The sequence below is a fragment of the Sarcophilus harrisii genome, chromosome 2 (genome assembly GCF_902635505.1).
Source record: "Sarcophilus harrisii chromosome 2, mSarHar1.11, whole genome shotgun sequence".
Taxonomy (NCBI): domain Eukaryota; kingdom Metazoa; phylum Chordata; class Mammalia; order Dasyuromorphia; family Dasyuridae; genus Sarcophilus; species Sarcophilus harrisii.
The window spans coordinates 529603273-529629085 of NC_045427.1; the positions used below are offsets into that span (position 1 = coordinate 529603273).

At 33.9% G+C, this 25813-nt stretch overlaps 1 protein-coding gene across 11 annotated transcripts in view; it reads right to left on the minus strand.

Annotated features, from left to right (window-relative positions):
- The window catches only part of TJP1 (tight junction protein 1), a 281159-nt gene that overhangs the window by 45109 nt on the left and 210237 nt on the right, over positions 1–25813 (minus strand). For all 11 annotated transcript variants that reach the window (XM_031955480.1, XM_031955476.1, XM_031955475.1 and 8 more), the window contains 7 exons: positions 23749–23805; positions 6496–6620; positions 6054–6156; positions 3186–3465; positions 2003–2106; positions 1141–1309; positions 665–809 (listed from right to left, as the gene is read on the minus strand). In XM_031955480.1, the coding sequence (XP_031811340.1) occupies positions 665–809; positions 1141–1309; positions 2003–2106; positions 3186–3465; positions 6054–6156; positions 6496–6620; positions 23749–23805 (983 nt within the window). The remainder of the gene's footprint in view (positions 1–664; positions 810–1140; positions 1310–2002; positions 2107–3185; positions 3466–6053; positions 6157–6495; positions 6621–23748; positions 23806–25813) is intronic.

The following is a 25813-nucleotide window of genomic DNA, read 5'->3' on the forward strand; positions in this document are numbered from 1 at the left end:
TTAAATGCCAAAATCACCTCATTATAGCAAGTATTATCATATACAATGTTCATATATCAAAACACTATCAATTCACAAATTAATGTCTTTGTGGAGGGCCCATAGAATTTATTTCAACAAATATTTATCTACATATGACACCTATATATACCCAAAACAGAATTAAGTATTACTGAGCACAAATTTGGCTCTAATATCGCTTCTACCTTCTAGACAACAATCTCAAATCTCAAACTGAACATCCTACAGACATCTAAATTCTTCATGTCCAAAAGTGAACTCATTATCTTCCCCTCTCACTATTCATTGCTCTTCCACACTTCCTTATCAACCAAGAGCACTATGACCTTCCAAGTCACCTAAATTCTCAAAACACATAATCTACATAGCCCCCTCAATATCTCACTTACTCTCTCAACTCTTCAAGTTTCTACAGCAGAAATTCTTAATCGACTTAAAATAACTGAACAAATTTTTAAAGCTTAAAAACATTTTAAAATGAAACTATCACATGCAAAATAAAGGAGAAAAAATACTTGAAATACAACTAGATTCAAAAAGAACATTTTCAAACTTTCTATACCACATATATAAAAAAATGACAAGTCAATACACAGAGGCACTAATGGTTTGTTTAAACCAAAATACACAATTCTGCCATCACCTGCCATTGCTGGGTTGCTGTGGAGAATGCCTGGAATGATCTGAAGGCTCTGACCTCTGGTCAGGAGAGCGTGAACGGCTGCGGCGGGGTCTGTCATGTGATCGATTAGAATGGTCTGATGCCAGCGACTGAATTTCTGAAATGTCTGTTAAATAAAAGTTGGTTTTTGTTCCATGAAATGACTGCAATAAAATAATAGTGTCCCTTATTGATAATGAGAATTAAGCATCTGAATACAATTTTTTAAAAAGTAGCTTACTTTACATATTTACTTTTCACAATCATGGAATAAATTATTGGTCTCAAACACACACAAGGTTTTATTGGCTTATTTTAAATACTGGTAATAAGTGGCTTCTACAATGTTTTTGTGAAAAAAATCATTAATTTTACTCCATACTTTTATTCTAAATTAAAACAGAAGTAGGGTGTGACCTTCACTTAAAAAGAAAATTCCAAAACAAATTCAAACTTACCGTCTCTTTCAGATGCATTAGCTGAGTGAATACTATCAGAAAGATCAGGGACATTCAAAAGCGTAGCTCGCTCATCTCTCTGTACAACCATTTTCAATTTGCCTTTGGACCTTTCTATTAATGTCTTCGCATCTGTCAATGACATATTTTCTGTCACAGTGCCATTTATCTACAATAGAACAAAGACTATGTATTGGAATTGAGTGATGAATAAATCCATATCCAATAATGGAATCCCTTATAAAACTAAAAAACAATGCAAATTACTCTTTAATTTACCATAAGAAACAGTTATGTATGTTTAAAACTTACACTTTATCAAATTATCACCTACCTTAAATCAATGAAACCTTGGCTGTTCTGCTGCCATTAAATTAGATAAAAATCATTTAATATACCTATAATTCCTGTGTCCTCTCCCTTTTGTTCAAGACAAAAGAATATATCACACCTAAAGTTTCTGTCACTTAAAATCAAACCAAAAAAATCTGATACTTGAGATCACGATGATGATTTAAGAAACAAATACATAAATAAAACTTATTTACTATTTTTAAAAACAATAGAATCCCATCTCTAGCAATTATAAAACCCACAACTTCCTCATCTCAATCAACAGAAACAAATGTTATAGGAAAATGAAGGGAAAGGCTTTCAATTATGTATGTCAATAATAACTGTGTGGCAGTATAACTGTTCTAGTATAATGATATCTTTTAAGATCTAGCACACTAAGAAATACGAGATAGCAGCTTTTCCATTTCTTCCTATTAGATTTAATTTAATTTTAACATCTAGTAAACTGTCTCAAAACAACTTGTTTGATAATTCAATCCAAAAAAATTTTAGAATATGACTATACCTTCAATACAACATCACCTTCTTGGATATTGCCATCTCTTGCTGCCAAACTGTCTTGTGATATTTCTTTTACAAATATATGACTGGCTAAACGAAGTCCATATTCTATAATAAAACAATGAAATCATTTTAGCATAAAACTATATAAAACATTTCTAAATATCTTGAATTAAAACATCAACATTAATAGCCTAAGGAGAAATCCAGACACAGCAAGTAAGTTTTTTAAAAATAGATAATAATCGTGGCAAAAATAAAAAATAAATTCTTTATAATCAGAAAAGTATAAAGAGTTTCAAATCTTAATGCAAAAAATGAAATTAAAACTGCTTGAACCAAGCTTTTTTTTCCTATCATGTAAAGATCAAAATAATAAAAATGTAATAAAAAAGCAGTTTATTTTCCAATAATACAATGATAATTGTACCATTTCTAAGAGCATGTTATTTTGAAGGCAGATGTAACAATTATAGCCAAACTAAAAAAGAAAAATGGGTAATGTTTAAGGAAGAACTGGAAATGTAACTTCTTTCACAAACAAAATTTAATACTAAGTATTCTGATCTAGGAATAAAATAAGATTGGAACTAACAAGAGAGTTATTTAGGTATATATAATATACATGCATAATGCATACACACATAAAATAAGCACACAGGATAGAGACCTATACATGCATACATATATGCCAATTATGCACATGTGTTTGTATGGTTGCACATGTAAGTAAGCAGTATTCTTATTGAATTTTATTGAATATTATTGAAAATGAATAAGGATAATTGCACAAAATATTGGTATATGACTGACTACTAATTTTTTAGAATCCTGATTAAATGGATCAAAAAAACACTATCAGTGTGAATCAGTGTCAGAAGAGTATCTGTTAGCATTGAAAATTAAGTCTTATTACAACAGATTTATCAGTGTAATTTTCACTTCTAGAAAGTTTTTTTTCTATATTTGTGAAACATGCTTAAAATGTGGTCACAAAACATTAGCTATAAATTTTTGATATGTTTCTACCAAATTTTCAGTTATACTAATAATAAGACATGATCTATATTACCGAGATTAGAATATGCAAATCATGATCAAGAAACTATTCCATTTCTGAAACACACACACACACACACACATATGCTCCCTTTCAAGTAAGGTTTCCAGTAGATAGTAGAGTTTACCTTCATTTTTTCGAGACTTCACCAATGTTACTTTGGTAGGTTTTGCAGGTTGACTAGAAGCAACAGATCTCCTATCTGATCGAGGAGACAAACTTCTTTCTCGACTTGCACTTCGATCTCTCACCCAACTCTTTTCGCTCCTTCTACCAACAACTGGACCACTTCGTGTACCTCTTGAATCATGTACATCTTCGTCATAACTGTCCTCTTCATTTTCAGATACTGGCTCAGGATCTGGACGGGTTACTGGTATCTGAACTTTTTTCTTTCTTCGAATAGTCTATAACCAAAATAGTTATCACAAATCACTTTATGACCCAAATGTGCCTAAGTAGAAAACACACACACATACCCTTATGAGAAGGGAAGAGAGAAAAAAACCAAGAAGGAAGGGGAAAGAGAAAGGAAGAGGAAGAGAGAGAAAGAAGGAGAGGGAGGGAGGGAGGGAGGGAGGGGGAGAGAGAGAGAGAGAGAGAGAGAGAGAGAGAAAGAGAGAAAGAGGACAAATATCAAATAACCACTAAGGAATATTTTCTAACTACTTTTGCACATTTTTGAAATACTGACACACTAAAGGAACTATTCCAGTAAAAATAAATCCTAAAATCTTTCTAAAAGTGAAATACTCTTAATCTCAAAGGAAAAGAAAATAATCAACAAATCTACCAAATAATGGTTTGAATAAAGTGCTATAGCACTGCTCTCTTCATAAAACTGTTATCCTACCTTCAAACTTTAATCCTAGCATATTTTTATCATCTATATTCTCTACTCATATTCTAGCACTGCTGAATAACAACTGAAGAAATCTTAACTCTATGCTAAGTTTACTACAAATTCAAGTAATCTAATGTCAGTATTGGGAGCAACTAGATGGTATAAGCAGATAAAACATTGGGCCTGAAATCAAGAATATCTGAGTTCAAACTTGGCCTCAGATATTTATTAACTGTTTGACCCTGGACAAGTCAGTTAACTCTTATTTGTATCAGTTCTTCATCTGTAAAATAGGGACATACCAGAGAATGAAACAGCAAACCATTCCATCCTTCTTACCAATCAATCAATAAATAAAACAAAGGAACTCCTTCAGGGACAGAGTCTCTATCCTTATCCAGACACCCATCTCCTCTCCCCTAGAATACTACAATAGACTCCTAATTGATCTCCCCAATTACAGTATCTTCACATAGCTGCCAAAGTGATATTCATAAGGCACAGAGAGGTTTGCACTGTCCTACACATAAGCCTCTAAAATAAAACGTAAGCTCCCAAGCCTGGAAACTCCTATGCCACTATCCTTCACAAATACTCCATGTTCCACCTCTATGCATTCATACAAACCATTTCCCATACCTAAAAATACTCCCCTTACCAAGTTTTAAGTGTTTTTCTACTGCTCACTTATCCTTATAACATACTATACATTTATGTACATGTTATAGTTCCCCAGTAGACTGGAATCTCCTGAGGACAGGTGTGTGTGTGTGTGTGTGTGTGTGTGTGTGTGTATATGTGTGTTTTAAAGTCTAATCCTCACCCTTAGCACAATGCTTTATATATAAGTTCTTAATAAAGAATATGAAATTAACTTATAATACGTTAAAAAGCAATAATCTAGATTAATGGAAAAATCATTGGATTGCATCAAAATTCCTGGGTTTTGGTCCTAACTAGGCCTTAGTAACACTGGACAAGTTATTTGACCTCAGACTTACTGATTTATTTTCTGATGTAATGCTCATTCCTTAGTATAATATTAATTTATATTTAAGATGACTAAATAGAGGAATCACATAATCAGATCACTGTTTGAGAAAAATTACTTTGGCAGAAGAATATAGGATGGGCAGGGATGAAGGAAAGGAATGACTTGAGGCTATTAAGTATAAAAACTAGAATTCAGTATCTTCTGAGACCAAGACCAGCTAAAAATAGAATTGCAATATGAATGAAGGATTTAAAATTGAAAAATAATTACCTTAAAAGGTAAATAAACTATTAATATTAATTATTATTGATTATTTTAATTTAATTATTATTAATATTGATGTTAAAGGAAAATGTGTTTTAAAGCATTCTATGGAAAAAATATAATGGAAGAAAAGTATTAAATGAAAAAAATTTTTAACTGTTGCTAGTTGATAAATAAGCACTTGTACAAAAATAAAATACCCTACTGCCAATTCTAAAAAAAAAAAAAATGACAAGGTAAAGTACATAGTTGTCGGACAACTTATTAGAAACTACCTATATGGAAGCCTGGAAGCTATTTTTCCCCTTGCTGAATTAGTTGTATTTCTATGGTTTATTTAAAGAAGATACTTCCTTTCATTTTTCAGTTAAAATTTAAATGTTATGAGGAAAAGTTAGTGGTGATATATTCAAGATTCAATGCAAATTTACATATAAACTATTTTGATTCAGTAAAAGTCCTATAGTAAAGCTGCTAATAGGAATTTGTAAGCATACTTTATAGACCATAAAGTTCAAGAATTAAATAATCAAAGAAATATATATTTTAACAAAACAAGTAATATGAAAATTTGACCACAAATGTACACATTAAATTTAAGTCTCTCAAAAAAATTCTGTTTAGATTCTAAGGTGATAATCAATGGAAACTTAAATATTATCCTAATAACAACATTTCCAACTGGAGAGATTCTGATATGCAAATTAATTGCACAATCTTTTATTTTGTGACAAAATGAGAATGTCAGTCATTTAATCAATTTTAAAATGCCATTAGAACCGAAATATTTTGTTCCAAAGAATACCATTCATTGGTATTACATCCAAACCAGATACTCAAGTTTATAAGGCTTGCTACTGTAAAAGGAAGAACTTAAAATTACAATTACTTACAATTTTTGCATTTTTTCCACTTTTCCTTAATTGTTGAACTGCAAAAGCATGTTCCACATTATCCATGGAAACACCATTAACCATTGCAACGCGATCATTTTCCCTGTTTAAAAAAAAAATAAAATTGAAAAAATGTGTAACACCTTGATGAAGAGGGAGGGGGAAGGGAGGGGAAAGGGAAGGGGGAGGAGGAGGGAAAGGGGAAGGGGGAGGTGGAGGTGGAGACGGAGACGGAGATAGAGGTAGAGGAGAAGGAGGAGGAGATCTACAAAGAAAATATATTACCTAACAGGATAGTAACATCCTTATCTTCAGATCTACCCCAATTCCACCTGGACAATAAGCCATTGTCCATTTTCTTTAAAAACAAACCCAACCACTACCAATGGGGCCTATCATCTAAAACAGCTGTCTTAAGAACACAGGAAAAGGAAACACTTACTGAAGTTGTCCTTCAGCTGGACCTCCTTTCAACACATCAGAAATAACTATTGAGGTTTCACCACTCTGAAAATGAGGATTATCTCTTCCTCCTGATATTGCAATTCCAAACCCAAATCCAGGAGCCTAGATTTTAACAATAAATGAATGAATGAATGAATGAATGAACAGATAAATAAAGCATTCTTTAAGTATCAAGATCTATCAGTATCAAGATCTATCCAATATTTTTAAATCTGTCATAATCTAGAACATTAAATAAATGGAACAAACAGGGCTAATCATTACTTAATTCTATCACCCATGTTAAAAAGTATAGTCAGGTGGCTCTCTTCAACAATGATATGATCCAGACCAGTTCCAATGATTTAGTGATGAAGAGAGCCATATATACCCAGAGAGAAGACTAGGGGAACTGAGTGTAATTCACAACATAGTATTTTCACTCTTTTTGGTTTTGTTTGCTTGCATTTTATTTTTGTTTCTCTTTTTTTTTTTTTTTCCTGTTTAGATTTGATTTTTTTCTTGTGAGGCAAGATACTTGTGTAAATATGTATGCATATAATGGATTTAACATACATTTCTACCATGTTTAACATATATTTGACTAACTTGCCATCTGGGGAAGGGATTGTGGGAAGAGGGGGAAAATTGAAACACAAAGTTTTCAAGGGTTAATGGTGAAGAATTGTCCATGCATATGTTTTGAAAAATTAAAAGCTTTAACCAAAAAAAAAAAAAGTATAGTCAGAAAATAGATATCTTAACAAATCATTGTTTAATTAGGAGACATACATGTGGACTACCTGATTATTGTTTTTTAAATTAAAACATAATGAAAACACTAATCATTAAAACAAGTATCATAATTTGCTTATTTCTGATTTTTTTTATTGAGGTAGAGGATGCTATAGAGGGATCATAGGATCATTATGATGGAAGTTTCTTTAGCTTGAACATTCTATTATTCTATAGAATACTTCTCTGATAGGTACCAATGGAGAGACCTTTACAAATAAATGTATATATAAGTTTATTGCAGGAAACAGTCATGTAAGAATGCAACTCACAATAGAACAAAAATTTTTCAAAGCAATGTTAATGACACAATAATGTTAATAACATTACAAATTACAAGTTAACATAATCATGTGTACAATGTATTCAATGATCTGATAAATAATGAAATGTAATTTTTAAAAGTCAATGAACAAACATGTTAATTATCTATTAAAAATCCCCACACACATGGTCCCTGATTTCAACGGGTTTACATCTCATGCAGGAGACAGTATCCTGTCTATCTGTGTATAATGCAAATATCTATTGTGTATATGTATATGATATTAAAGCACAGATAGCTCTCAGAAGGAAAGTCAGAGGACTGGGTGGAGAAAATAAGAGAAAAGAAAAGGTCTCTTACAGATGGTAGAATTTAAGCTGAATATTAGAGGAATCCAGGAAATCCAGGAGTCAGGGATGAGAACATTCTAAGGTGTGGATGAAGGATCTTATGTAAGAAACACCAACTAATCCAACTGGAAACACACCAGAAAGGAATAAAATATCCAAGTTGTAAAGGACTTTGTTTTATACTTGATAAAAAAAAGGGAACTATGTTAAGTTTACTAATCATGGCATATAATATGAGCTTTAAAGAAATCCATTTCATAGTCCAGCAAAGGACTGATTGGATTAAGACAGACAGAACAACCCACAATCATCCAGGAATTGAGGTGAAACATCTCCCACCAGGGTGGGAGCTGTAGGAATGAAGGGAAGCTATAATGCTGAGAACAAGGTTTGACAATAGATTGGTTTATGTGGGATTAAGTGCAGATATCACCAACTTGAGTAGAAAGGCAAGTTCTATTTTGAACATAATGACTTTTCAGGGTGTTATTGGATATTCAATTTCAGATACCTAAAAGGCAACTGATGATGTAGAACTGGAATTCAGGAAAAGAGACTATTAACAGATGAATAAGTATAGTAACTCTGTATATAAATAATCTGAACTTTTGGAAAATTTTAATTAAACTAAATGAAAACTCTTACAATACTTAAAATAATATCATAATATCTGACTTTACTTCTACACACATATACACACTTACACACACATGTGCATGTACATCTTTCCTCCAAACTTTCTCTTTTAGTACTATTATGCTAGTGAAGTCATTTTAGACTCTTCACTTTCCTCAACAGTTCTCACCTGGATTATGCTAAAAATTCCTTTGCTGCCTGCTCCTAGCCCTAATACTAGAGTACCTTAATATTTCTGTAGATATTACTTCAAACTTACCAGCTTTTCTTTTCCTCAATTCTACTAAGTCTCACCACAAACTCCCATAACCTCGGCCAGTGATATAAAAGTTCACACAATATATCTTTCCATTGAACTCAAATTTTCAACTCTAATGTTCTAGTTAATTGTCATATCTGATTTTCTCAGTCTACTTCATTCTGGGTCTATTTGATACTACTGATCTTTCTCCCCTCTAGAATACTCTCTCTCCTCTACAGGTTTTCATGACTATCTCCTGGCTCATCTCCCGACTGACTACTCCTGAGGAACACACAGGCATGCCACCTAATTGGAGTTTTTCACAGTTCTGGTCTGACATTTTTTGTCTTGTTCCTCTACATCTTCTTGGTAAACTCAAGAGTTCTAATAAATCATCTCTACACATAGACTCCCAAATCTACATATCTAGCTTTGGCCTTTCCTCTGAATTTCAGTTCCAGACCACCAAATGACCATTGTTTTTACCCCCTCCAATTATTTAGTATTTTAATCCCCGCCATTCATATGTAAAACAAATTATAACTTTGTTTTTAAAACTTTGAATTTCAAATTCTCTCCCTTCCCTCCTCTAATAGAGAAGGCACACATGAGGTCATATAAAACATTTCCATAAAAGTCATGTTATGAAAGGAAACAGAGCACCCCACATATACCTAAAGCTCAAAAAAGAAGTTTTAGAAGTATGCTTCAATCAGTATTCAAATACAATCAGTTCCTTCTCTCAGGCTAGAGAACATTTTTCATTTAAGTCCTTCAGAATGTTGTGAATCACTGCACTGCTGAGAATAGTCAAGCTATTCACACATGAACAACATTGTTGTTACTTTGTACTTAATATTTTTCACTTTGCATTAGCTCATGGAAATCTTTCCAGGATTTTCTGAGGTCATCCTGCTCTTCATTTTTAATAGCCTAATAGTATTCCATCATAATACCATACCAGAATTTGTTCAGCCATCTCCAATTGGTGGACATCTCTTCAATTTTCAATTCTTTGGAAGAAAGGAGTTGCTATAAACTTTTTTTTGCACTTTTTTGCTAATTAAAACTGATTTTTTTTTAATTAGGTAGGATAATGGATCATTATGATGGTAAACACTAAAGTTTCTCTATCTTGAACATTCTATTATTCTACAGAATACCACACTGAGAGATACCACCAGAGAGGCCTTGGGCATAGCTCCAAATCGCTCTCCTGAATGGGTCAATCAATTCACAATTCCACCAAAAATACATTGTTTCATTTTTCCCACATTCTCTTCAATATTTATCAATTTCCTTTTTAGCCTAAATAGGTATGAGGTAGGTAATACCTCAGAATTGTTTAACTTTGCATTTTTCCAATCAATCATGAATTAAGCTTTTTTTTTTTTTTTTTTTTCAAATATGGTTATAAATAGCTTTGGTTATTTTATCTGAAAACATCATATCTTTTACTCATTCATCAATTGGGGAATGGCTTTTTAATTTAATTTAGCTCAATTCCCTATATGTTTGAGAAGAAAATTTTATTTGAGAAACTTGCTTCAAGATTCTTTCACAATTACTATTGCTAACTATATTTCCCATTTATTCTATACTCTCTATTTTCATCCTGTCCCTCCTCAAGTCTTTTACTTCTAACCCTTCCCCCTCAATTTGCCCTTCCTTCTATCACTTTTTTCCTTTTTTTGTATTCCCTTTCCTTCCTACTCTTTTGCAGAGTTACAGTTCTAAACCCAATTATACATATACGTTGTTCCCTCTTGAGCCAATTCTGATAAGAGTTAAGATTCACAGTCACTCTTCCTGCCCCTAATCTCCTTTATTGTAAAAGCTTTTTCTTGCCTCTTTTATGGCTTCATCTCTCTACCAGGTTTATTTCAAAATGGATCCCCACAAACATCTTAAGGTACCTAAATTGAACTCATTATCTTGATCTCTTTAATTCTTCCCCACTACCAAACTTTCTTATTCCTGGCTAAGGTATTGTCATCTTTTTTCAGCACCTCCTATCTAAATAAGCATTATCTTCAACTTCTCGTTTTTCTTCATACTAATATCCAATCAGTTACAAAATTTTCTCATTTCTAGCTTCACAATCTCATTTCTCAGGATAAAAAGGCCAATTCTTTTAACTTCCAACTGAGACCATCTACAATTTGATTACAAATTATCTTTCCAGGCTTATTTTATATTATTTCCCTTTTGTAATTTAGTATCTATCCAAACTGGACTTTTCTACAAAGAGGCCTTCCACTTTGTCAGACCCAATTCCTAGGAATGCTTTCTTACTTCATTTCTTACCTCTAAAAATCTTTTATCTCCCAAAAGCCTTCCTGGATGTCCTATCCCCAGATGTTAGAACTATCTCATATTTACCTCTTATTTAACCAATTAAAAACAATACCTTTAAATTAATCAGAGATCTTTTTTTTTCTGTCTTTGTATCTCTGGTGCTTAGCATACTGCCTCATACATTATAAGCGTTAATGTTTATTGAATTAAATTGAAAATGCTAAATTATATGTGCTACTAATCTTGACAGGGTTGTATCTAAATCTAGCCTAAAGCCTACCTGGAGATGAGGAGGCCTTAACAACGTTAGCAAAGCTTACTGTTGCACTTGTCTCCCATTGGAAGGTAATAGAAGTTCACAATAAAAGAGTGTTTGGACTTCCTCTTCCAACAATGGAGGGCTGAAATGATAGGCGTATCCTACCCAGTAGGCAAAAAGGTTACCTTAACCCATACTAGTGCATTTTTAAGACCTTACTGTGACCTTTGGTACTGAGGTTTATCTAGACCTTACAGAGTAATCACCTAACCTACCATTTTCACTAGAACACATCCTCCCCATGGCCCCTGGAATGTTCCAGTCTTGATAGAGTTAATATCTAAAAGAAGATTCAACTATACTATCAGAAGTGAGCTTAAGAACAAGAACAATCTCACTTTTCTATTTACATCCCAAATACTGATTAACAATGTTTGACACATAACAAAAACTTATTAAATTCATTTTTAATGACTGTTTCATATCTTTTTGACTCCTATTAGAAACCAGCGAAAGCTGTAGTTTTACATTACATTGCATATAATGAAAAATTTTTAACACATTGGTAAGATTCACTGAACTCTTTTCCCCCTCTTTTTTATTCTTGGTTATAAGGATGAGTATCAGGGAGAAGAGAGGGGAAAATATACATTCAGAAAAACAAATGAATAGGTATCAGGGCAGGTAAGGGTGCAGTGAAAAGAGCACCAGCCCTGAAGTCAGGAGGACCTGAGTTCAAATCTGGTCTCACACTTAACAATTCCTGGCTGTGTGACCCTGGGCAAGTCACTTAATCCCAATTGCCTCAGGAGAAAAAAATAATAATAGGCCTCATTTCTGAGTTATTAAACTGTCCTCTTCTTTCAAGCCCCTTATCCTTTTATCTCATTACTCAAATATCTTCCCTACATATTTCCTCCTTTAAGAGTCTCAAATGAAGAGGTCACCCTTCTCCTATTCAAATCAAATACCTCTGTTACACAACTGATGCCATTCGGTATATTTTTTCCATCATGGTTCTCTCATCACTACTCCCCTGTCTAATGGTTTCTTTCCTGTTGCTTAAAAACAACCTCATTATTTCTACCAACCTCAAAACACCCTCAGTTGATCTGGCCATTCTTTTCTTGTGGCTAAACTCCTTGAGAAGGCTATCTACAATGTGAATCTTTACTTCTTTTTCTCTCAATCTCTTCAAATTCTCTGCAATCTTGCTTCTGTTCCTATTATTCAATTGAAACAGCTCTCTACAAAGTTACCAATAATTTCTTGATTGCCTACTCTAATAACTTTTTTCAATTCCCATTTTTCTTGACTTCTCTGCCTTTGATAGGTTGACAAATTCTTTTACTCTACCTTCATAATCTCGGATACATATTCTACCCACTGTCACTAAACACCATCTTGTTGTAGACTAATCCCATACTGCCAGACTACTACATTAGCTTCTGGTTGGTATTCATATCTGAAGTTCCTCTGCCCATCCTTCACTCAGCTACCAGTGATCTTCCTAAAATGCAAGTCTGACTTATCACCTGGTACTGTTGTGTCATAATTCTCTTTAATTATCTTGACTCAGTTTCCTTACATTGTCCTGCCTCAGTTTCCCTAATTGTTCTGCCTCAGTTTATAACTGTTCTGCTCAATCCTGAAAAACTACTCCTCATTCTTAATCAGAATATTTGATAAGGATAATAGATCTTACGTTATAGAATATCAGAATGCCTCTCCCCATCCCAAACGATCAGAATATCAGATACCGTCTTATCAAGATGCCTCTCCCCATCTCCGGGGTGCTTCCCCCAATTATGTCATCCCCATCTCCAGTGGCTCACCGCATCCTGTCAGAGTCCCATTCCCGCTCTCAGCACCCTGACTCCACCCCTGCCTCGGTCTACCTCCTACGTCTGAACCATGTGTATATGTCAGTGAGAACTCAGGTTGTTTGCTGGATTCTTGGAGATGATAGTCTCATTCAGGCCTAGGACCAAACCATGGATCTATTTGGTCCCTGTAAATCTCTCCCTTTCAAATAAAATATTAAATACTGTCTAAACTTTATCTTGCCTCAGTTTCTCCAACATTACAGTACAAAGGAGTGAGGGGAAAAGGGGATTTGGAACAAGGTTTTGCAAGGGTCATTGTTGAAAAATTATCCATGCATATGTTTTGAAAATAAAAAGTTTTAATAAAGATTTTTTTTTTTTAAAATAGTGGAACTTCAAATATTTGGGTTTCTTTTTTGGTAGGATGCCCTCCCTTCCCTAGATGGCAAGTAATCCAGTATATGTTAAACACGTTAAAAGTATATGTTAAATCTAATATATGCATACATTTATGCAGTTATCTTGCTGCCCAAGAAAAATCAGATCAAAAAGGAAAAAAAAAAAAGGAGAAAGAAAACATGATGCAAGCAAACAGCAAAAAGTGAAAATACCATGTAGTGATCCATACTCAATTCCCATAGTCCTCTCTCTGGGTGTAAATGACTCTCTTCATCACAAGATCATTGGAACTGGCCTCAATTCTCTCATTTCAATTCATTCTTCCTTGCCATTTCAATTTTGAGTTTTTGAGGCAAACCCAAAAATTTTTTAAGATTTCTGGCTAATTTTACACTTATTTGACATGAAGGGAACTATATTCAAGATAGATTATGAAGGACATGCTTAAAATTAATAAAAAATATTGTACTGTAATGTGTTTTGGAGAAGATAATTCAACTTGTCAAAACCATTAGAAGAAATTATAGTTGATAACTACCTGCTGACCTAAGGAATACATTAGTAATTATCTTCCCCAAAATACCATAATGTCACAATTGTCTCAAGCATCATTAAATATAAAATCTATGTTTGTTTATTAGGTTTTCCTAAACCTAAAATGGTCTCGCTTCTCATCTCTATAACCTGGCTTTCCTGAATTACTATGGAACCTAATGAAAATTCTACTTTCTATAAGAAACTTTCCCTTATCCCCTTTTAATACTAATCTCTTCTAAGAAACTCTCCAAATTTATGCCATATGTATGACTCTCTCCCATTTGATACCAGGGACAGTTTTTGTTTTTCTTTTTTTGTATTCTCATCATTTAGCACAGTACCTGGCATATTGTTCACAGTCATTTTAGTTGTGTCTGACTTTTGGGGAGTCCATTTTTTCTTGGCAAAGATACCAGAGTGCTTTGCCATTTCCTTCTCCAGATCATTTTATAAAAGAGAAAATTAAGGCAAAGAGGGTTAAGTAACTTGCTCAGGATCACATAGCTAATAAGTACTGAAGCTGAATTTGAACTTCAGTCTTCCTGACTCCATGTTCACAGCCTCACTTAGCTGCCTTACTACTTGGCATAGAATATGTCTATAACATTTTAACATCAAATAAATAGCAAGTATCTGTTAATGCTGCTATTGCTTGTAGAACTAAAATAACTAACTTGTATTAGGGAATGAAAAATTGACAAAAACCCGGCATGAGAAGAAGACATGGATCTCAAGATGTATTTTCTCATAGAAATACATGCTGACAAAGTGAGATCATTAATAAAGATGTTATCACCATATATCTGTAGTATATCTTTCCGTTTGAACGAGATGAGGTGAGATCTCTCAGGACAGTTGTGAAAATTGAGTAAGGCTTCCTCTACTTCAGAGTTGTGTGTGGGACGGGTGGGATGCAAGACCCATCCCACATAGTTTATGGGGGCTCATCAGGGATCTGGCTTCCCAGAGAGATGACTGGGATCCTGATTCAAGGTAGGTGCCAGGTTGGGTTCTCCAATCAGCCTTGACATCAGACTCTCAGCCTCCCTCTCTGTGAAGAATGGGCCTAGGGAGAAGAGATACTCAGGTACAAACAGAAATCACATAAGTCTTTTGAAAAATAAGCCTGGGTGAGAGAAAAAGCCAGGTAACTTATGCACGTGTAATCATAGAGTCACTGTTTGTTAATGTGCCCTTGAACTATCCTTGTGGGCCCTAGGATCATCAAGCCTTGATTAATTAAATTAATTAATTTGTTAGAAAAAAAGAGAAAGACTTTCCTATAGGCTCCAACTCTGGCCAAAGTTGGAACTTTAGGAAAGTCCATCAGGAATAATGGTTAGGGAATTTGGCAACTGGTCATTTCAAAATTACAAAGCAATTCAATTAAATTGGGGAGGATCGTGAAGAGAGAGTGAAGATGGTTTCTTTCTTTTCCTTCCCTCATGTCCTGACTGCAGCAGGGCCACTCAGGCCAGGGGGAAAGAAAGAAATGATGCTGTTTAGTGAAATTCATTATTTGAAATATGATAGCAAAAGCAGTTTTATTTTATTGGGAATTCAAAGCTGTATTTGACTGGATTTTAAGTGATTAAAACAAAATGCTAGTAGCTTACCTTGGGAGGGTTGTGTTGTATCTCCCTACTTAGATGGTATATTGCTTTCTAGAAGTATTGGGTAATTTCTAAACTATGCTCTGTTGGCTATATGTATAAGTTTTATGAAATTTGGTTCAAAGTTATTTGTGAATCTTGAACAAGTTTTTTTTTTTTTTTTTAAGTGAGTTAAAGACAAGTGACAAGCAAGATTGATTTGCAAAAGCAATTAATAGTTTAAAATGGAGCATATAGTATTGATTTAGGAGTGTTTAAAGTATGTCAGAGAAGGTTTGAGCAAGTAGGCACTGGGAAAAGAGAGACAGAGATGGGACAGGAAAAAATGGTATGAGAGAAGGAAGGAGAGAAAAATAGCTTTCCAGAAATGGGGAACAAAAAAATTTGCCATTTTTCATGGGAAAGGAGATATCCCATGAGGTTGGGACCTGTCTTTAGCTGGCATATTGGATCTTGTGAGAAATGGCACTCTAGAAGCATGTTGAAATGGGAGAAGGGTGACCACGTCAGATGATCTAATCCCCTCCCCCATTAAATATGGTGGCTTTTTAACAAACTGTAGCTCCTTGATGGTACAAACATTTGCTTCTACTATTTAAAGAAACAAGGAACAGCCTACATTTACATGATGTTAATAATAATGTTTTATTTTTTTATCTTTTTTTAAGTCTATAGCTGCTCTAAGAAGTTTGTTGGAACTGTTAAGTTTTCTGAAACTAATTTATTTCTACTAAGATTCCCATCTGTCTAAAAAAAAATTATTTAATGTTTAAGTGCATAAATCTCCTTGTTTAAGGAATATGATTAAAAAAAAAAACTAGAGCAGAATTTTAATCTGATCTGATAATTTGATAGGGTTATTTACAAAAGTTTATTTTTTTTTAGAATGAAGAGAGTATTAATGCTAAATATGAAAGTTTCTTTTATGTGGAAACAGAATGGACAATATGGACTTCAGAATTTTTTCTTTCTGTATTGGATATTTTAAAAGCAAAATGATCTGTGTAATGTTGAATCTAGAACCATCTACTTAGATATGAAGCTGTATAATAAGCTGTATAAGCTGTGAACTTTCTAGGATGAATCTCTTACAGTGATCCTTGAGAGCTAGATTCAGCTGAAGCTTTGATTAATGATAATTGCTGTAGGAGTTAAAATCTTTTAGGACTGCAGCCGATATTTATTTGGAGTTTCGAATTCAGGTATGACTGTCAGCATAGATCATCAAACACCATCTGAAAGGAACATGCCACAAGCGACTAAGAAGAAGCTGTTACAGGTGGAAGGTAAAGTCTTATTTTGAATGAGAACCCACCAGATTATTCCTGAGTCTGGTTTAAGGTAGAATGGTTAAAAATTAGGAGTTGCCTGAAGTAAAATTGCCTTAAATAAATCATGTCCCTGATTTTTCTTCTTACAGCAAATGTCTAATCAGAGCAAGTGGTCAGTGAGATATAAAACAATACAAGTATGTAGATATTTTAATTTGCAGCCCAGCCCTGGAGGGCTTTTTAGTTGCTGCTAGTATATCTTTTAACCCTTTTACTTCCTGGGGCTACAGTTTCTTTATCTAAAGGCTTACTTCACCCTAGGTACTTGGAGCCACTCCCACTTCGCCTTTTGTTCTTTGAGAGTAAGCAGAGAATCTCATCACACTCGGCTTAGCCTAAGGCTTTTTTTTTTTTTTTTTTAGGACCCTAAAAGTTAAATGAGTCTGGGTCTAGACTGCTTAAAGTGGGACGTATAATACTGGGGTGAGAAATCTTCAAACTGATGAAAAAGAAAGGGGACTGAATGGAATTGATTGGATGAAGTATTTCTCGGTATTGTCACGTGATCCCTGTTCTCAGAACGTTGGACCCTGGGAGGTCATTTGTTCTCAGGAGGAATGGACTTTGAACCTGGAGATGTAGGAAGTTGCAGGAAATTGCATGACCTGTGGGAGGTAGCCAGCATTAGTGATCATTGGTCAAGGATGGTTACATCCTGTTAGTCTATCCAATGAGAAGGCTCGAGTCTTTTGCTTTTAAACCTTGGACAAGAGGGAGCAGGGGAGATTCCAGGAGAAAGGGATAGCTTCTGATTGTGTGTCTGGGCCTCTCCCTGCAGGAATTGAATAAATGCTTTCTCTTTATACTTGATGATGTCTGTGATTAGTTAATTGGGGAGGGGGTCTTGTCCATCCCACACAGTTGGAGTAGGCCTGAAGATGCTTGAGCATTTACTCAAGGGCACACCTAAATCCCCTTCCTGCTATCCTCCCATGACATCATTAGTAGAAAGTAGAGCTAATTCCACCCCCCACATCCCTTTCTATTACTCCCAATTACATGTCCAAATAGATCTGGATGGCTCCAAAAATGCAGAGAACATTCCATCACAGGGAAAGACTGGGCACCAGGGCAAGAAAGAAGCCCAATCTTGTAAATGATGCAGGATTAGATGCCAACTAGTAACTGTCACTCATTACTCAATTCCAGGTCACAGATCTAGAAATAACTGAAGAGGGGACCTATAATAGAAGTGGCATTCCAATATGTGGCCCACAGTATTTTGGCTCAGATCCAAACTTAGGTGAGAAACTCATAGATCTCAGATCAGCAAGGGAGTAAGTAGACTTTACCCTGAATCAGACCACTTATGAAAACATTTAAAACTTTGCAAGACCAATATCTGAGTTGCTTCTGAAGAAAACTAGAAAAAAGTCATCTCAGAGATTCATTCCAAATGAATAGAGCCTGACTAATATCAAGTACAAAGTCAGAAAGTACTGTGGAAGAATGCATTAACCAAAAAAAGAATTCCATCATAAAAGTTAGTGGTGACTGATCTTAAGATACAAATTCAGAATGATTCCAAAATATCTACATGCAAAGCCTCAAAGCAAAACACAGCTTTGGCACAAATTCAACTGGAATTCCTGGAAAAGAAAATGCAAGAAATTTTAAAGAGCTTAAAAAAAATGTTTTTTATACATATAGTAAGAATGCTAGATGGGGAAACGGAGGGAGGAAATGAAAGGTACAGAAGAAAAAACTAGAAAGGGAAACTTATGTTCTGCATGTAGGAAAAGGTATAAAATCTTTGCCCAAGAAACTCAACTCAATTGAACATTAGAATGAACCAAACAACAGATGATTACTTTCCAAGTCTTAAGACTGAAAGAAATAGAAGAAAATGGAAGGTATCGATGAGGTGAGAAAATTGAGGATAAGAGATCTCTGGTGGATGTGGCAGATTCTTTGCAAAAGAATTTGCAAATCCGAAGTTTATGGCAAAAGGGGATTTATTTACACTAAGAAGACAGTAAGCTAAGTCTAAGACTTAGCGGGCAAACTCCTGATTAGGAATTTAGCAAAGATGGCTTTACACTAAGAAGAAAATATCTTCATCAGTGGGCAAAATCCTGTTAGGACTTCTGCAAATATGGGTTGACAAACCCTTGATTATACCGGGTTAGTCTTAGCCTGCAGCTGGGGAGGGAGGGAGGGAGAAAGGGAGGGGGAAAAAGAGATCGAGACTGAGGGACCAAGAGGGAGAAGATTCAAAATATAGGCTGAGATCCCCACCTGAGATCCGGAGGTAACAAACCCAGGAGATTGGGGGGGTGGGGAAGGGAAAGGGGGGAGAAGAATGGGTAAGGGGAGAAAATGGACAGACAAGATATGACCAATCTAGGAATCTCTTTTGGTGGAACACAAATGTTTCTAATAGGTTTTTTTTTTCCTTTCTCAATTGAGGAGGGGAGAGGTATAAGAAAAATTAATTCTTGCTTCTTAAAAACATTTAATTTTTTAAAAATTAAGGAAAGGGTGACCAAAAAAAAAAAAAAAAAAAGTTGATTCCTTTCTAGGAGTCTTGACTGCTAAAAAGAAACTGCTAGATGAGGAATCATTAAAGAGCAAGTTAGAACTGATCTCCAAAATCATCTAATAAAACCTCTGCATTTTTCAGAAAAGTAAGGTGAGGCCATACAAGTTTGGTGATTTCTTCAAAATTCCTCAGGTAGTAAATATAAAGTTGATTTTAAACACAGATAAATAGATTCACTCTAGAGGACTCCTTTCCTCACAAACAAATGGAAAGAAGGAAAACTCAAGAGAACAAGTTGAAGGATAGATGGTTCTGACAAGAAATAAGGTTATCTGAGAGTAAGGAAGGGAAAATAAGGGGTGAGTATAGAGAAGACTGAGTTGTAAAGGAAAAGGAAAGAAGCAGCTCATAACAGATGGCCTCATTTTCTCAAAGTTGAAGATGAACAAGTTTGCTGAAAGTGGAAAAAAAAAAAAGAAAGATGTTATGACATATTTGAACAAAAAGAGAGATTTAGAAGAATTAGTCAAGGAAGAATAGAAGGAATGCCATAACAGTGAGGAAGGGTCTAGCTAAGATTAGATATATATTTGTATGGAACACACCAGCATTGGTTATGTGATTTTATCCAGAAGTGTTCAAAAGTACATGAATGGGAATAGACATTGGAAAATAGTGGGAAAAACTTAAGGTTGGTGTTTAGCAAGACAAAACTGGTGATGGGACAATGAACCATGGAATTCATTCAAGGATAGTAAAGAATTTTTTGGTTGAATTTAACAACAATAGGGTCCAGACTAAGTGAAGCTAAGGGAGGGGAAATGGACTGAGAAAACATCAAGGACTGAAAGTCAAAAAACAAACAAACAAACAAACAAAAAAAAAAAACCCAAAAATCAGAAATCTGACACAGATTTAATATTTGAGCTAAACTGGCATAAGATTTGAGAACCCTTTTGACCCAGTATGCTGAAGGAGTTACCAATAGTATGTATGTTGTTCAAGTATGGCCTCTAACAAAATGATATTCTATGATCTTACTTTCATTCCTCCTAAAAGTAGTAATCACTGCAGTCAGTCCTTCTTCAATAAAGGTCCATTAAAATATAGTCACAATACATATATGAAAAAAGGGGACTGTTATCTCCTACAATCTTTTAAAAGTACAATTTATTTAATAAAGTTGATTTACAAATTTAAAATGTTACATTCTTCTACTTTTAAAAAATCCTTTTCTTCATATCTGTATCCTCTATCCTCGTTTCATTACTACCATGATTTACAACATGATCTTTTTCCTTTTATCTTATTCCTTAACAATCATGTTATTACTTTCTTTTTACCTCTTCTTTTCTTTCATATGTCTCTTCTGTATTTCTACTTTTTTAAACAGTAGCTAGATCAACAATATGCAAGCTGGAAAACTGCTAAGTGGAAAAAGAAACCCATATGCTTCCATATGGAAGGTAGAGGGCAGTGAATCCCAGACAAGAATTTAATTACAATCATGCATTTTGTAGTAAGACAGCAAGGAAAGAGGAGAGAATAGATAAGCTAACTACAGAAAGAAAAGAAGAATAGAGGAAATTTGGCAGAAATAGCTGGAACATAAGTAAAGGACTAACATTGTAAGGATAGTTTAGGAAGCACAGAAGCAAATTCTAATCAAGTAGCAGTTATTAAAGATAGTTCCAAATCTATCATTTTGACATGAGAACCAGTTTTCTAAATAGTATCTCTCATTTCACATTCCTAACAAAATAACATTTTAGCAACTTACTTGAGTCAAATGTCTTAGAAAATAGTAACGTACAAGTAAATCTTTTCCTAAATTAGTATCAAGTCTGAAACCCATTACTACTCATGTGACATTTAGATTTGTAGCACATAGAGTTTTCTCTTCTTTAGTAGATTATAAATTCCTTAAAAATAAGGCCCATGTTCTTAACAATTTACTCTACCTCCAAGGTTATCCATTATGTACCTTAGCCCGCAACACTTCCTTTATGGAAACCAGATTCAAATGTAATTGAGAAATATTTAATTAAATAAAAATAAAATACAAAATAGATAATGCTACTTTATGGCTTTCTAAGCTACTATGTGACCTTCAGGGATGCATTTCAATGTGACTTTGACACCATCTGCTCAATAATGATATGCACAAATTATGTGCTCATGTAAGGAACAATGAAAGGATTAATTTCAGAAAGCCTGGGGAAGACTTAGATGAACTAAAACAAAGTTAACTGACCAGCACCAGGAAAATAATTTATATAATAAAACAACATTGTAAGGATGGTTTCCTTCAATTTTTTCATCTGTAATACCTACCTTAAAAGAGTTATAAAATTCAAATGAGATGATGTATAGAAAATGCTCTAGTAAATGCTAGTTATTATTCTCTGAAGAACAATACTATAGACATCAACTGTGAGGCACTTTGGCCAAGAACATGTGGTATTCACTAAGTAAGCTATCATTTCTGGCCATTTTACGTACTTCATCAAAAGAGAAAAAACATGGCTTTTTCTTTTGAGGTGGATGGTTTAATAGGAAGTTTTCTTTAAGATTGTAGTCTGAATAGTAAGTTCACAGGAATTCAAAGTAAATCTGATTTGGTCATTCCTCTGAGTGCTTGGATTTCAACATTTTAAATGTACAAATTCTAATCAATGCAATGTTCAAATAACATTTCAGAAAACTTAATGATGAAGCATGTTACCCACTTTCTGAAGTAGAAGAATGAATTCAAAGCACAAAATAAGACATACATAGGCAATAGGAACATTGCTTGACTATGTATATTTAAGATTTGGGGTTTTTTTCTTCTAATGGAAGAGATATGGTGAAGGTTTAAGAATTAGGTTGACAAAAAGAAACAGAAGACAGCTTCAAATTTAAGTACATTTTTTAAATGTAGAGAAGAAAGAAACCTAGAAGAAATCATAGACACATAAAATGGGGGAAGTGGAGGAGAGGGGGGTTGTTTTTCCTTTTTTGGTTTTTTTGTTTGTTTTATTTTTTGCTGAGGCAATTGGGATTAAGTAACTTGCCTAGGGTAACACACTTGGAAGTATTAAGTGTCTGAGGCCCGCATTTGAACTCAGGTCCCCCTGACTTTAGGGCTGATGCTCTATCCACTGTGCCACCTAGCTGCCCAAATAAAATTGGTTTTGAAAGTTACATACTGAATTTATTATGCAGTTAATAAGACATGTTGTACATGTAAAGATTCATAATTTTGTGTACAATCCTATCTTTCTGCTCTACTGTGTGTATGGAAATAGTCATTTTCATGTTTAAATTCACAAATTTCTCTAAAAAGTATGTGTTCAATAAACGTTTGCAGAATAAATAATTATGCTGAATTCATGATAGCTGAGCTATGCTAGCTCTCAATACTAGTTCCTGTTAATGAATTGCATTAGCAGCTTCCCTAGGCAACAGCAAAGGCAAAGTGGTAAATCATTAGTGAAAGATTTATCAAAGTAGTATCTATTTAAAACCATCAGCAAGCATCATATGTAATGGGGATAAACTAGAAGCATTTCCAATAAGATTAAGGGTGAAACAAGGTTGCCCACTATCACGATTATTATTCAATATTGTATTAGAAATGTTAGCTTTAGCAATAAGAGAAGAAAAAGGAATTAGAGTAGATAATGAAGAAATAAAATTATCACTTTTTGCAGATGATACATAATGGTATAGAGTACTGACTACCCAATAAACTGTGTTAGACCATTTGATTTCACAAAAACCTAAAAATTATAAAATAAATTAGTCTATTTTTTTTTTTAAATCAAGCCTTTTTGTTAGACTTAACAGCAAATTTCTAAAAGTCTATTAAAGTATATCACTTCTACTAACATATTCTTGTCTCTCAAATTACTCAAAATTTAGGGAATTTAAACTTAATCAAAGTTCGGTATTTATCACCCCAAATTCAGAATGCAAACTTTTAAGTCAAATAAATCCTGTTATGTCAAAACAAACAAACAAACAACAACAACAAAAAAAAAAACCCAATCATCATCATCATCATCATAATCTAACAATAATCTTGGCAAAGAACAGCAACTAATTTTAAACAAAAAAAAGGGGGGGATGGGGAGTTTGAAGCACTATTTCCTTCTTTTGCTTCCTGACATCTGGATTTACTCTATTGTTTTAAATTAATATCCTGGCTTAGATTTTTACTGTGGTAAAAACTCACCCTGTGAAGCGTCACTGTGTGTTGTTCCCATATAGCCGTTTCCTCCATTGTTGTGCTCTGGCAGTAAGAGAGAAAAGAAACCAAGTTTAGTGTATAAGTTACTAGTCTGTGTTCTTCAAAGAAAAAAAATACTGTGCAAGAACCAATTTAACGTAACAGAATAACAACATCCTCTGTCTTAAAGATATTCTTCACTTTATTACAAAAGTAGGGTTTTAGTTGGTTGGTTGATTTTTTTCAACCAACAGGAAACTACATACTGGAACTTCCTTTGTTTTTAACAACTTGAATAGATGCTTCATCTCGCCAAACAAGTGCTAGAAACAATAATAGTCTACTATCTATCCTTATAATTTTGGTCTAATTCTACACTTTGAATATATTAACCAAATATTAATCTGTTAAAATAAGATGTAGTCATTTCAAAGTCATAATTCCATCTAATTGTATTTTTAAAACATGAAAGTATCTCTGATTCCATTATAAATATACATTGTAAGAAAACACAAGAAGGTATTCTATGCTTTTGGTCAAGAATTTATTCCGTGTAATAATTGCTTCTATATCCAATTGCAATTTTACTTCATAATCAAAATTCCCAAATTTAATTTACAACATGGAAAAATACCAGTTCTGGTAGATGTATTATAATAGTAATACTAACACCTGAAATATTGTCAAATAAGCAACTTGCACTCTTAGTATAATTACCATAGAATGTAATTACCTCATCTCATATAGATGATTCATTATAGAGAAAACCAAATTGCTATCCAAGGGATAAACTCTAACTAAGAATTTTTTCTAAGAGTTAAATTTAACTGACAGCCCATGGAGCCATCATAAAGTAACTCAACATGACCCAATAAAATTTTTTTCATTTGTGTTAATTTAAAATTTTTTAAATTCTGATTATAATCTGAAGTATAAATATGAATATGCAGAATTAAACACAGTAGTCTCCAAAGCGTGATACATACAAGAAAATTCTGAGGAAAAATAAAATTATATATACACATATATTTGTATTTCTATGAACTGAAGAGTAGCACAACTGTACTGTGTGTTTCCAGCTGGCTTTTATTTTTCTACTCTCTTTCCCTTTGCCTAGGGCCAGTTCTTCAGTTGACTTTGTACAGGATGGTAAGCCCCAATGCTTCCTTCCCAGAAAAGTAATTTTCTTATACTCAATCTAACTCTATCCATAGAGATATCTTCCTTCCTTTTTCTCCGTTAAATACTTTCTCTCAACACTACTACCAAAGCAGAGGCAAAGGCACATCTCATAAGTCATCAGTCTAAATTCAGTAACTGAATAGCAGCAGAAGGTGCTACTACTTCTGTCTCTAATCCCAGCTCCCTAGAGAACAAAAGGAGTATTTACCAATACAAAAATATTGAAGAGAGCTTAGAATGAAGTCAGAAAAATATTATTAGGTGAAAAAAGTACATGGAAACCAGTAGCAGTAGTTAATAAGAGATTAAAGCCAAGGATATATAGCAGGTACAGCCTATGATTTGAGGCTATAAAGTACCTTCAGGCATTCAGTAGTTATGAAATATACTTTTGACAGGGGCAGCTAGTTGGTGTAGTGGAAAGAGCTTCAGTCCTGAACTCAAGAGAACCCAGAGTTCAAATCTGGCCTCAGACACTTAACATGGCGTGGCTGTGTGACCCTGGGCAAGTCACTTATCCCCAATTGCCTCAGATATATATATATATATACACATATACACATACACACACACTTTTGAGATTCAATATATTTATCATTAGGATTCAAAGGTACTATAAGTGTTGGTAAGGAAAAACTGTGCCAATGATTTTGATAATTGTCATGAAAACTAAATGAAGCAACAACTTGAAAGTGTTTACTAATTTACACTGAAGACAAGAGAATTCTCCTCCTAACATTACATGTTTTAATAAGCAATAACAAACTTTTTCAAAAATTAACATGATATCAAAAAGACTGATTTGCTATGAAAGAATTGCCATTTTGGAAAAAACTTTATTCAATAAGGGGAGAAATAGCTACTGATGATCAAATCGAACTTGGTGAAT